Source organism: Oncorhynchus nerka, linkage group LG27 (assembly GCF_034236695.1).
Source record: "Oncorhynchus nerka isolate Pitt River linkage group LG27, Oner_Uvic_2.0, whole genome shotgun sequence".
Classification (NCBI taxonomy): Eukaryota; Metazoa; Chordata; class Actinopteri; order Salmoniformes; family Salmonidae; genus Oncorhynchus; species Oncorhynchus nerka.
The window spans coordinates 63,585,475-63,599,001 of record NC_088422.1 but is presented as its reverse complement, the minus strand read 5'-3'; the positions used below and the strand labels follow the sequence as shown (position 1 = coordinate 63,599,001).

General features: G+C 44.3%; 1 protein-coding gene across 3 annotated transcripts in view; it reads right to left on the bottom strand.

Moving 5' to 3' along the window:
- Positions 1 to 611: 611 nt before the first annotated feature.
- LOC115112130 (phosphorylase b kinase regulatory subunit beta-like) overlaps positions 612 to 13,527 on the bottom strand; it is an 82,193-nt gene continuing 69,277 nt past the window's right edge. For 2 of the 3 annotated variants that reach the window (XM_029638951.2, XM_029638953.2), the window contains 10 exons: positions 8,889 to 9,051; positions 8,666 to 8,747; positions 7,206 to 7,263; positions 4,466 to 4,556; positions 3,045 to 3,241; positions 2,736 to 2,870; positions 2,516 to 2,645; positions 2,082 to 2,189; positions 1,732 to 1,869; positions 612 to 1,309 (listed from right to left, as the gene is read on the bottom strand). In XM_029638951.2, coding sequence (XP_029494811.1) covers positions 1,172 to 1,309; positions 1,732 to 1,869; positions 2,082 to 2,189; positions 2,516 to 2,645; positions 2,736 to 2,870; positions 3,045 to 3,241; positions 4,466 to 4,556; positions 7,206 to 7,263; positions 8,666 to 8,747; positions 8,889 to 9,051 — 1,240 coding nt within the window. In that variant the 3' untranslated portion in view covers positions 612 to 1,171. Of the gene's footprint in view, positions 1,310 to 1,731; positions 1,870 to 2,081; positions 2,190 to 2,515; positions 2,646 to 2,735; positions 2,871 to 3,044; positions 3,242 to 4,465; positions 4,557 to 6,839; positions 6,931 to 7,205; positions 7,264 to 8,665; positions 8,748 to 8,888; positions 9,052 to 13,527 lie in introns of all 3 variants that reach the window. The other variant, XM_029638952.2, reaches the window with a different exon arrangement.

Genomic DNA, 13,527 nt, shown 5'->3' with positions numbered 1-13,527 from the left:
TGCTATTGCCAGTCATTTCATACACCAGCCTGATCTAGAACTCTGCTCTAACTAATAATAACTACAGCATACATGTACTGTATGCACGATGAGCATACTTTCGCATGGTTTGATTATCACCCTTATTTATGAACTTCCTCGCTTCAGAACACTGAAACAACCTTCCCTGCAACCATGACCTTTTTAAGGTCCAAGTGTTGGAGCAGCTTTAGAACAGATTCTGAAGTAAATTATGTATTTGAGTCCTACGCAGAAATAATTCCTCTGCTTTTCTCAGTGTCTAACCCTTCCTTTGTATGTCAAATGATGTGATTTTCCAGCTCCAGTGGTGAGATTGGTATGACTGCAGCTAAGCTGACATGAGTGGGAGTTACTAGTGGTGGGATTCAATACAATACACATACCCCCAGGAACAACTAGACACGCTTGAATAATCATGACATTTCTGTTGCAACTGCAGGCGAAATAAACAGAAACATGTTACACCATGTTGTGATTATAAATCCTTTTACACATTTAGCTTCAATGATACAAGGCAAATATTATACAGCAGGGGTAACGCTCCACAAAATTCAAACATGACGAACCCAAGCAAATAAATCAACAGGATGTCACAGGTTCCACAAGTTTATTTTTTCGAAACTAGTGTTGAGCTTCCAAAATCCCCTTGATCGAGTGGCGCAACACAATGGCAATCGTCACACACATTGAAAAAGTTCAATTCAGATTCACTACACTGGGTAGGCACACTCAAACCACGTGCAAACACATAAACAACTTCATGAATATATCATGTTGATAAGAGTGAAGGAACTCAAATGACTGTGTATTAGCCACATTCAGAAAAATACAGCGACCAGGCTTTCAAAAAGACCTGGACTTCCTAAGACTTAGAGAACAAAAAAAGTGTGCACTGGGCTGCCCTACAACGCTAATGCTATACAAACAAGTCTACATGCAAGGATTTCAGGGGGTAAGAGTTCAATGTTGTTATCAGTAGTAACGGTGTTGATAAGATCTGATACATTCTGTCCTAATAGCTTGAAGCTAACAGAACAAGGCTATTGCTGGTGGAACAACAGTCAGTGCTGCTGACTAATTTAGCATGTTGTTAGTAGTTCAACGAAGTACAGTAGAGATGGACTCCTCTACTCCGCAGAACGGGTTTAGTTTAGCTGACCGAGCAGGGGTCATCCTTGGAGGGCTTCACGTCTCCCTGAAGCAGCTGAATCATCACAGCCTTGGTCAGGTAACTGGAGGTACCTCTCCTGCCCATCGGAGGTGTCTTATAGAACTCCTCCATGTCATCCTGCGGACAACAATGTTTTTTTCATTGTAAACTATCAGTACTGCTATTTACAGTGCAAACTGTCGAAAGCTCTATAACAAAGCACTGCTTTTCAGCAACGAACTGCAGAATGAACAACTATTCAGATTGGAAATAATCTGATATGAATAACAAGTAACACAATTACTCCCATCCTTAACATTCACCGTTAATGAATTTAGTCGAGACTGACCAGAAAAATTATCGCCAAAGCACCCAAGGTACCCTCCCCTCGAATATGCGGTCTGCTTCTACTTAGCTGAGATAACTTGTACTGTACATCATCGTGGGCGTACAACAGCTAAGCTTGCATGCTACATGAACTCCAAGGAGCTCGCGTGACAGTGGTGTGACCCAACCTTAGATTCTGTGAGTCTAGCGGAGAGTGTAGGGCAGGCACCTACCAGTTTATTCAACCCCTCCCGACACCTGTCCTTCTGGAAGTCATGGAAGGCCTCCTTCACCAGAACGTCCAGGTCCACCTTCTCCGAAAACTCCAGCTCCGGGTTTCTCTCCAACACTATGGACACCACCATCAGCAGCTGCAACCATGGATATTAGGGCAGGTAAGAAAGTAGAGCCATGATAATATGTGTGTACAATTACTATGTTTTGTATTGTAAACCCAATGTGGTGGAAATGTTGCTAGATGAAATGCGTGGGTAATGTAGTCAATAGAGGGTCCTGTTTGACCAAGAGTAGTGTACGGAAAACATGCACCTGTAAATTACAGTGAAATCTGATTGGCCCTTACCTCTACTACTATCTGCCTGTACTCAGGCAGCACAATGTCCTTCAGTGTGTCTTCCACCAGCAGAGAAAAGTTCATCTCATACATGGTCATGTCAGATAGTGTAGGTTGCTGCAATGGAAGGAAAGTGGGAGATTTTAACAGTAACGCTTTAGGCAAGAACACCCCGATGACCAATTATTACCAAAAATTATAAACAGACATTTATTTAATAGTGAGGTATATGCGATGCATTGAGGATCTCCTGCATTCAAACCATCCTTTGAATCAACTGTTGGGCCAAGCAGCCTAATATACTTCAAATATGCAGTCTTTTTGGGAATTTCACCTCTGTCAAAAGGGGCCTATAGTGTGGTCCTTCAGAGATGTGATTAAATGTGGAGTTTGAGGATGTAAATAAAGGATTATAATGTCACTGATGCAATAACCAACACTACCTGTGGGAGATGGATCCCTGCCACTACGATGCCGTTACAAGTTCTCTCCAAAATCTGCCACACTCGGTCATAGAAGCCATGGGGAGTCCTGTTGAGGGAACCATCGATTTGACGCATGTTGATCCAGGACCTGGGATGGGTAACGAATAGGGAAATGAATCAAATAGAATAAAAAAATGCGTGTGTGGAGGCTTGTGTGTGTGTGCGTGCGTGCGTTTACCTGCCGTGCTGTTGTGGCTGAAGGACATCCAGCAGCAGCTGTTTAACATCGCTGGGGGACATCTGGTAAATGTCCTGGGGTGACATGTCACCTGCTCGGATCTCCAACTCATGCTTCATGGCCTGGATGATCCACCTACACCAATACCAGCGGAATACGAAGCAAAAACAATGCATCTCATAACCACAGATGGCTATCCTCAAACAGACAACTTGAGAGACAAACAGAATAACAACCACCCAGCTGTAGGATCAGAATGGCCATGGCTACAGCCTGCCTAGCTCTATTCCTCCCGGGCTCTATTCGTACCCGACGCGAATCTTGAGCATGCCGCTGAACAGCTCGGGGGTGTTGGAGATGATCCAGCCGATGTGGATGACCAGCTCCTGCTGCAGCACGGCCTCCCTCTCCCCGTAGCACTTGCTGTAGAGGATGCCCTTGATGACCCCAGGTGAGAGGGGGTTGGAGATCACCTCCTCCTCATGCCCAAACAGTCCCAGTGTTACCTGGCAACAGAGCACAGCCCAGCCAGCATCAGAAAAATGTCTGCTGTTCTGTTATTGTTTTGTGGGGATTCTTTTACTAAGAGGACAGAGTGACGAACCAGAAAGGTAGATGTGTATACATGGATAACAAGAAGCAAATAGTCAAAAAGTTGAAATAAAAACATTAGATTGTATTTTATGGGTGACATCCTCTACCTATACACTTGTTGACTGACCAGATAGTGTGCAATACTATGTAGAAATGCTGATGTTTCCGTATCCCCTTCGCTTAAACTATCTCTCCATCTCAAAACTGTAAAAGTGCCCCCCCCCCTCCCCACCTAGTAGAACATGGGAGAAAAGATAATGACCAAGATTATCTTGTGATATTTCTTATTTTCAAAGCATAAAGGCCAGAAGAAAATTACACCCGGGTAATCATTATTCTTCTCAAACAACAAGATATGATTTAATATCCTTTTGAAAAATAGCCCCTCAAAACAGATGGTTGCAGACTAATGCTCTCCAGTTAGATGGTATATCACAGCTTTTAATCTGTACCTCGCTTCTAATATTACTAAGTGTAATCTAAACATGTCCTACCGGGTGACAGGTGCAGACAACTCTTGCTCAAAACCAGCTTCCTCATCAAGTCCAGAATAGTTTTCCCTCTACGATGCAATCTACATGCAGATTCACACCTTGAGGTACTTCATAGTAATGAACCGCCCAAAACTCTTGGGTGGGAAAATGAGGCCAGAAATGGGGACTGCTAAGTAAGCAACTAATATTTTAGAAAAAAAATGTATAATGATAAAACATTATACTTTTAGGCAGCTCACTTCATATAAATCCAAGGGAAAGGGTTGTATTAGGTCATAGGTTATAGGTCAGGTCACAGCATACATAGAGCCTGTTAAACCCAGGAATACACTTTCAGCAGGTTACTATATGAAACATATTAACAGCCTTGCTACAGGGCTAAAGCACAGTGAGTTAGCTGGGAAATACGAAGCGTGCAACTGCAATAACACTAAGCATTTCCTATAGGACAAAAGCATGAGGAGCTCACTGACAACTGAACGTTCCTAATACTTTCAAAATGGACATAATTTCATCCAATTCATTTGATAATCAATGAACACTAAGATTGTGTTTCGAAATAGGCATCTGTTGTGACAAAAAAATAAATACATACATGATTCAACTGTATAATTTCCCCCCCATTTTCAAATGTCCACTTACCTGCTTGCCATGCACTAAAACACTAGTAATACTTGGGGCAATGCTGTCCACTAGCTTAGTTATCACACTGGCTGCGATTCGTACAACCCCCCTGGTAAACAAAAACACAAGGAGATCCTTAATAGGGTCAATGCTATATGTGTCAGTACAACTACAGTAGGAACAGTTCATAATGACAGTGCGATAACAACGTAGTCAGCTGTGTTCTCTATCATAAGAACCACACATACAGTATAACCATGACATTAAGGCTGATGTGCTGTAACATGATTTGAGTCACACTACTGAAGGTGCGATTTGTGTAATGAAGTTCTAAAACAAAGTTGCAAAGTCATGTGTGTGGCATGTCCCGGTGTGTCTATACAGTACAAAGAGCCTTGTTGTGCTACTGTTTTACACGTCAATTATAGATTTTTTTTTGCTAAGCAAATGAAAAACAAATCTAAATCGACTCTGAATTTCACCTCCAGATTGTCAAATAAATGATCATCATATTGTGATTCTGCACATGTAAAACCACAACTCTACAAACTTCCTTTCCTGCAACAGAAGGACTTTTGTATAAATAACTAAATGGCGAACTGATCAAAACACAAGATGCCATCCCCATAGAATGGAAATCTATTAGCATGGTGGGTGCTTCCCTCTGGGACACCTAGCCTAGCCTAGCCTAGCAGAACAGGCAGTGGTTCCAAATGAAGATTCCACTGCATGAATTCAGCTCTGGCTCCTGCCGTTGTTTCCTGACTCAGCCTATTAATTCTCACATGTTTCCATGTTCACTAATTTACGATTGCATTATTCGCTAGAGTGACTGTGCAGTACGTCTCATGCTTGCTGGGTTCCTGTGAGGAAAAAGCAACAGGCATGGGCTGTAGTTATGGTACATACGCTCCCCTCCATATTTATTTGGACAGTAAGCTAAAACTAAAATGTCTCTCTATACTCCACCATTTTGGATTTAAGATCAAATGTTTTATATGAGGCGACAGTACAGAATGTCACCTTTTTTTTAAGGGTATTTTCTTTTATAAATCTGTTTTACCATTTAGAAATGAAAGCACTTTATGTATCTAGTCCCCCCACTTGGACATATTCACTTATAGTGTTTTAAAGTAGTCAAAAGTTTAGTATTTGGTCCCTATATTACTAGCACGCAATGATTACGTCAAGCTTGTGACTCTACAAACTTGTTGGAAGCATTTGCAGTTTTGGGGGGGGTTGTGCTTCAGATTATGTTGTGCCCAATATAAATAAATGGTAAATAATGTATTGTGTCATTTTGGAGTGACTTTTATTGTAAATAAGAATAGAATATGTTTCTGAACACTTCCACATTAATATGGATGATATCATGATTACGGATAATCTTGAATGAATCGTGAATAATGATGAGTGAGGAAGTTAGAGGCACCCCCCCTGGAATGCTAACCTCCCCCGTTATTGGTAATAGTGAGAGGTTAGCATGTTTTGGGGGTATGATCTTTGTGCATCTGTAACTTTTTCACTTGCGTGCTAGGAATATGGGACCATATACTTAACTTTTGACTACTTTAATACACTATAAGTGAATTTGTCCCAATACTTATGACACCTTCAAATTGGGGGAATAGACACACTACATATACAAAAGTATGTGGACACCCCTTCAAATGAGTGGATTCGGCTATTTCAGCCACATCCGTTTCTGACAGGTGTATAAAAATCGAGCACACAGCCATGTGCCAATGTTTGTCCATGTACTTTCATTGTATCAACAATATTCATCTCCCATTTACCACACCCAGCCATCTATACCTATAGTAAATTGTGCTCATGTCGTTTTAGCACTGATATGGTCTACAGCTTATACGTCTACATATTTTGTCCATGAAATGTCAGGCTAAATGCTCAAAGGGCATGCTGTGATGTTAAACCATTGATGTTTTGTAATATAAAAGGAACTTATTTCAAGCTCCACTTATTAACCCGTGTTAAATAAATGAGAAAGGAAATTGGACCAAGTACTGATGTGGTTCCAGAGCAAGGTGGAGCCCGGCTGGATTATGGGCTGTTCCACTCTCTGACTCTCAGGTCTCTTTTCAATTATGTTCAATCTTAGCGCTGAGCAATATGAAAACTCACGACCAGTTCCCCATAACACAGCCGAACCATCACAACAACAACAACAACAACGGCAAGAACAAAAAGGCCAACGGAGCACGTGAACGTGAAATTGATCGTTCATAGAGAGCAATTGGACAGTGCTGCAGAGGGAAGTAGCGCATGAGTGAAGCATAGCACTCACAGTTAATGGTACACGTTGTGCACAGTGACTGAGTGGCTAGCTGAGCTAATAGAGCACACATGCTACACGTCAACTCTACTCCATTACCTGCTTGCCATGGACCACCAGTGTGGTGATATGAGGGGCTATAGAACCGGCAAACTTCTTGATAACGGCTGCAGCGTAACGCACCGCTAGCCTACACCCATAGAAATGTCTATCATTGTTTACAATAGTTGTGAATTCAGTGGATACATTTACAATTTGGATGAAGACAGACATAGGAGAACAAGAGAAAATGTTATTTAAATCTTGAAACGACAGTAAAAGTATGTGAAAGGCAAAAATGTTGAAGGCTCTTCATAGAGGTACTGTAATGGAAGGATATCATCGGCCACATAAAATAAAATACAAACTATTCTTTCAGGTTAAATGGAAAGGGAATGATATGCTAGAGAAAGAAGGAAATCTGACCAAAGTTTCCGGGTCCCAGCTATTCTGTAGAGTCTCTCCATGTCTTCCATTAGGGTCTCTGGAAACAATTAAAAGGCCTCTGTAAGTGAAATGAGCAATGCAAATCACTGGATATATTCTAGAAATTATGTAAAACAAACAATGTAAACTGTAGATGATTGGGTCTGAAAACAGTGTTTGTCAAGACACTGCTATTCTTGACACTAGCTGCATAGACTATGCCTTGGTTGAATTGACTCCATTTTGTATTTGTATTATCAGTTAGTCATGGGGTGCTAAATGGATTAGGCTATGGACATTTCATTTACAGTGATGCACTGATTCCCACCCTGGGGCTAGTTGGCCCGTTAGTCTGGCTCTGATGAATAGTGTTAAAAGTATCTGTTCAATGTTACAATTTTTTAAACAAAAATATTACCTACAATGAATTACAATATGAATGAAATAGATGTCCTTCCAAAACATTATAATTAGGATATTAAAAAGCATATTTTCTCTATGCCCCTGCTTGGCCTGTTAGGAAACAACAGAGTGATCTCAGTCCCCAAATCTCAACCCAATTGAACACTTATGGGAGATTCTGAAGCAGGGCCTGAGACAGCGTTTTCCACCACCATCAACAAAACACTAAATGGAAGAATGGTGTCGCATTCCTTCAATAGAGTTCCAGACACTTGTAGAATCTATGCCAAGGTGCATTGAAGCTGTTCTGGCTCGTTGTGGCCCAACACCCTATTAAGACACTTTATGTTGGTGTTTCCTTTATTTTGGCAGTTACCTGTATTTCAGTCAACAACAGCTAACTGTGTTTCCTCTTGACATAAAACTTTAAGCTATAAACCACATGATTTAAAATAGAAGGGAATGGAGAGAGTATTGTGGTGTGGAGGATCTGCTTTTTCTTGCTGGCTAGTTAGTCGCGATAGCTAACATTAGCATGCTAGGTAGCTAACTGCTTCTAAATAGCCAGCAGGCCAACTCTTACAAACCACATCATTTGAAATAGAAGTGATTGGCGAGAGTTGTTGCATAGGGTTTGTCCTTTTTGATAACAGCAACTGTGGATTGTTGGCTTGCTAGCTAGCTTGCTTGTGTGCAGTGAATGTGCACTCCTGAGCCTGAGTCTCGAGAAGGATCCTTCACCCCACCGGAGAAAAAAACAAATGCTGCTGGACCAATCACGGCCTGTCTCGGCCAAAAGAGGATGATGTCATTATCCAAGCAAATTCCAAGTGTATTTTTTTATTTTTATGGTTTGTTTCAATAACAAGTTTGAGTTTGGGTTTTACTGAGAGGGTTTTCTCTCATTTATGTTTTGGCTACAATAACAAGTAAAGGACGAGTTAACAACATTATTTGGGTATGAGCAAACAGAATATTAGTAAAAATAGATTTTCACTGGACTGTTACTTTAAAAGAGTAACACCATTTTGCATGTGTGTTTTTGATTCTGTGCCTACCATCATTGGCAAAGAAGTCAGGACCCTCTTTCTTCATGAGAATACTGGCAAGCTGTGCTTGACTGGCCAGGCAGTTACAGTCCTGAGTAAGACAAAAACACAGAAAGAGGTCAAAGGTCATGCCATAGGAGTGTAATGACAGTTTAGAGTCAGATCTAGAGCGCTACATTAAACACCCATCAACTTTTGATTGAAGCTGTCCTAATATCGACGCCGTACTCACATAGAATTTCTGCATGATCTCGTTGGTGGATTTGTGTTTCCACTCCTCAATGTCGATCTCAGGCTGCTGCTCCAGGTTTGAGGCATTGGGAGTACTCGTCTGCCTCTTTACCTTGGAGTGCTTGGGCATCTCCAGCTCCTGAAAGTTCTTAAACTCTGGGATTCTATACCAGCAGAAGTTACATGAGTATTTTCAGGTTTACAGGCAAGTTAAGTTCTTTACACACTGATTCCTCGATAATAGTGGTCACCAACCGGTCGACTTGTCGATCGCCAAACATTTCTGTAAAAAACCCAAAGATAAAGCCTTGTGTTCCGATTTTTTATTTTTTTATTAGTCTCTGATTGTTGGTGGTAGGTGCAGCCAATTCAGCTGCCCTGTGTGCCGGGTAGGCAAACTATTGCCATTTCATGTGTCTGAAGGTACAAACTCTGCCTTCCCGGTGGGCCTGGAGAGGAAATCAAGTGCACTATGCCACCGCTGGCATTTCTCAGATGACAGAGTCTGCAGTAACATAGCAGGCATAAAATAAATCTACAGCAAAATTGATTCTGTGATATTTCAAAATGCTTGTTTTTCCTATTTCCACTCTGCGCTACAACAAGCAGTGCAGCAGTAATGAATGAATGTTGTTATTATTAGCGGCTTGGGTCTTTTTTAATATCTCCTCTGTTCATAGGAGTAACAACATGAATTTGTGCATGAGGCAGAAATAATGCGGTGCGACTCGAGTTTTTCCCATCAGCTGGAAAACAGTGTCCCTTTTTGGTGAGTGTATGTATTTCCGGGTTGGAGCGAGCGGTCGCATTCGCACTTCGGTCCGCAGGTTGTATAACTTTTCATTACATTTCATTACATTTCACTATAGTCGCTCTGGATAAGAGCGTCTGCTAAATGACTTAAATGTAAATGTAAATGTATAGTACAACGGTTTGATTTGTCTAATCTTAGCAATTTCTTCTTAGCTAGCTACATAGCCGTCTTTGTATCAAAGATAATTGCGTAATTATCGTATTTCGTCGTCCTAACGTAGTCTACACTGCTATCTCCCCAGCAGCTAGCCAGCTAGCCAGCTAGCTAACGTCCACCGTCTACCGAATAGCAGCACTGTAAAAACTATTACACTCAACCGAATGACCTGATTAGTGTAGTGTTAGCTAGCTACATAGTTGTCTTTGCTGTCTTCGTATCCAAGATAATTGTGTAGTTTAGAGTGTGTAGTCTTAGAGTGATTATCTTAATTTACCGAGGTTAGCTAGCCAGCTATTTGTCGTCCTTAACGTAGGAGACACTGCTAGCTAGCCAACAGCTAGCCAACGTCCACCGAATAGAACTTCCTCACTCAACAACCCGGTCGCATTCCGCTTCGCTCCACAGGTAGTATCACATTTTCATTTCATTTCATTACAGTACAACGGTTTGATTTGTTTGATCGTAGCTAGCTACATAGCTAGCTACATAGCCGTCTTTGTATCAAAGATAATTGTGTAGTCTAGAGCGATTTTCTAGGTTAGCTAGCCAGCTATTGTCGTTCTTTTAACGCAACGTAACGTAATCAACACTGCTAGCTAGCCAGCTAGCTAGCCCCCGAATAGCAGCACTGTAGAAACTATCACACTCAACGGAACGACTTGATAGTGTAGTGTCAACAACGCAGCCACTGCCAGCTAGCCTACTTCAGCAGTACTGTATAATTTTAATAATTTTAGTCAATAAGATTCTTGCTACGTAAGCTTAACTTTCTGAACATTCGAGACGTGTAGTCCACTTGTCATTCCAATCTCCTTTGCATTAGCGTAGCCTCTTCTGTAGCCTGTCAACTATGTGTCTGTCTATCCCTGTTCTCTCCTCTCTGCACAGACCATACAAACGCTCCACACCGCGTGGCCGCGGCCACCCTAATCTGGTGGTCCCAGCGCGCACGACCCACGTGGAGTTCCAGGTCTCCGGTAGCCTCTGGAACTGCAGAGTTCATCTCAGCCTATGCCTCCCTCCAGTCCCTCGACTTCTTGGCACTGACGGAAACATGGATCACCACAGATAACACTGCTACTCCTACTGCTCTTTCTTCGTCCGCCCACGTGTTCTCGCACACCCCGAGAGCTTCTGGTCAGCGGGGTGGTGGCACCGGGATCCTCATCTCTCCCAAGTGGTCATTCTCTCTTTCTCCCCTTACCCATCTGTCTATCGCCTCCTTTGAATTCCATGCTGTCACAGTTACCAGCCCTTTCAAGCTTAACATCCTTATCATTTATCGCCCTCCAGGTTCCCTCGGAGAGTTCATCAATGAGCTTGATGCCTTGATAAGCTCCTTTCCTGAGGACGGCTCACCTCTCACAGTTCTGGGCGACTTTAACCTCCCCACGTCTACCTTTGACTCATTCCTCTCTGCCTCCTTCTTTCCACTCCTCTCCTCTTTTGACCTCACCCTCTCACCTTCCCCCTACTCACAAGGCAGGCAATACGCTCGACCTCATCTTTACTAGATGCTGTTCTTCCACTAACCTCATTGCAACTCCCCTCCAAGTCTCCGACCACTACCTTGTATCCTTTTCCCTCTCGCTCTCATCCAACACTTCCCACACTGCCCCTACTCGGATGGTATCGCGCCGTCCCAACCTTCGCTCTCTCTCCCCCGCTACTCTCTCCTCTTCCATCCTATCATCTCTTCCCTCTGCTCCAACCTATCTCCTGATTCTGCCTCCTCAACCCTCCTCTCCTCCCTTTCTGCATCCTTTGACTCTCTATGTCCCCTATCCTCCAGGCCGGCTCGGTCCTCCCCTCCCGCTCCGTGGCTCGACGACTCATTGCGAGCTCACAGAACAGGGCTCCGGGCAGCCGAGCGGAAATGGAGGAAAACTCGCCTCCCTGCGGACCTGGCATCCTTTCACTCCCTCCTCTCTACATTTTCCTCTTCTGTCTCTGCTGCTAAAGCCACTTTCTACCACTCTAAATTCCAAGCATCTGCCTCTAACCCTAGGAAGCTCTTTGCCACCTTCTCCTCCCTCCTGAATCCTCCCCCCCTCCCTCTCTGCAGATGACTTCGTCAACCATTTTGAAAAGAAGGTCGACGACATCCGATCCTCGTTTGCTAAGTCAAACGACACCGCTGGTTCTGCTCACACTGCCCTACCCTGTGCTCTGACCTCTTTCTCCCCTCTCTCCAGATGAAATCTCGCGTCTTGTGACGGCCGGCCGCCCAACAACCTGCCCGCTTGACCCTATCCCCTCCTCTCTTCTCCAGACCATTTCCGGAGACCTTCTCCCTTACCTCACCTCGCTCATCAACTCATCCCTGACCGCTGGCTACGTCCCTTCCGTCTTCAAGAGAGCGAGAGTTGCACCCCTTCTGAAAAAACCTACACTCGATCCCTCCGATGTCAACAACTACAGACCAGTATCCCTTCTTTCTTTTCTCTCCGAAACTCTTGAACGTGCCGTCCTTGGCCAGCTCTCCCGCTATCTCTCTCAGAATGACCTTCTTGATCCAAATCAGTCAGGTTTCAAGACTAGTCATTCAACTGAGACTGCTCTTCTCTGTATCACGGAGGCGCTCCGCACTGCTAAAGCTAACTCTCTCTCCTCTGCTCTCATCCTTCTAGACCTATCGGCTGCCTTCGATACTGTGAACCATCAGATCCTCCTCTCCACCCTCTCCGAGTTGGGCATCTCCGGCGCGGCCCACGCTTGATTGCGTCCTACCTGACAGGTCGCTCCTACCAGGTGGCGTGGCGAGAATCTGTCTCCTCACCACGCGCTCTCACCACTGGCGTCCCCCAGGGCTCTGTTCTAGGCCCTCTCCTATTCTCGCTATACACCAAGTCACTTGGCTCTGTCATAACCTCACATGGTCTCTCCTATCATTGCTATGCAGACGACACACAATTAATCTTCTCCTTTCCCCCTTCTGATGACCAGGTGGCGAATCGCATCTCTGCATGTCTGGCAGACATATCAGTGTGGATGACGGATCACCACCTCAAGCTGAACCTCGGCAAGACGGAGCTGCTCTTCCTCCCGGGAAGGACTGCCCGTTCCATGATCTCGCCATCACGGTTGACAACTCCATTGTGTCCTCCTCCCAGAGCGCTAAGAACCTTGGCGTGATCCTGGACAACACCCTGTCGTTCTCAACTAACATCAAGGCGGTGGCCCGTTCCTGTAGGTTCATGCTCTACAACATCCGCAGAGTACGACCCTGCCTCACACAGGAAGCGGCGCAGGTCCTAATCCAGGCACTTGTCATCTCCCGTCTGGATTACTGCAACTCGCTGTTGGCTGGGCTCCCTGCCTGTGCCATTAAACCCCTACAACTCATCCAGAACGCCGCAGCCCGTCTGGTGTTCAACCTTCCCAAGTTCTCTCACGTCACCCCGCTCCTCCGCTCCCTCCACTGGCTTCCAGTTGAAGCTCGCATCCGCTACAAGACCATGGTGCTTGCCTACGGAGCTGTGAGGGGAACGGCACCTCAGTACCTCCAGGCTCTGATCAGGCCCTACACCCAAACAAGGGCACTGCGTTCATCCACCTCTGGCCTGCTCGCCTCCCTACCACTGAGGAAGTACAGTTCCCGCTCAGCCCAGTCAAAACGGTTCGCTGCTCTGGCCCCCCAATGGTGGAACAAACTCCCTCACGACGC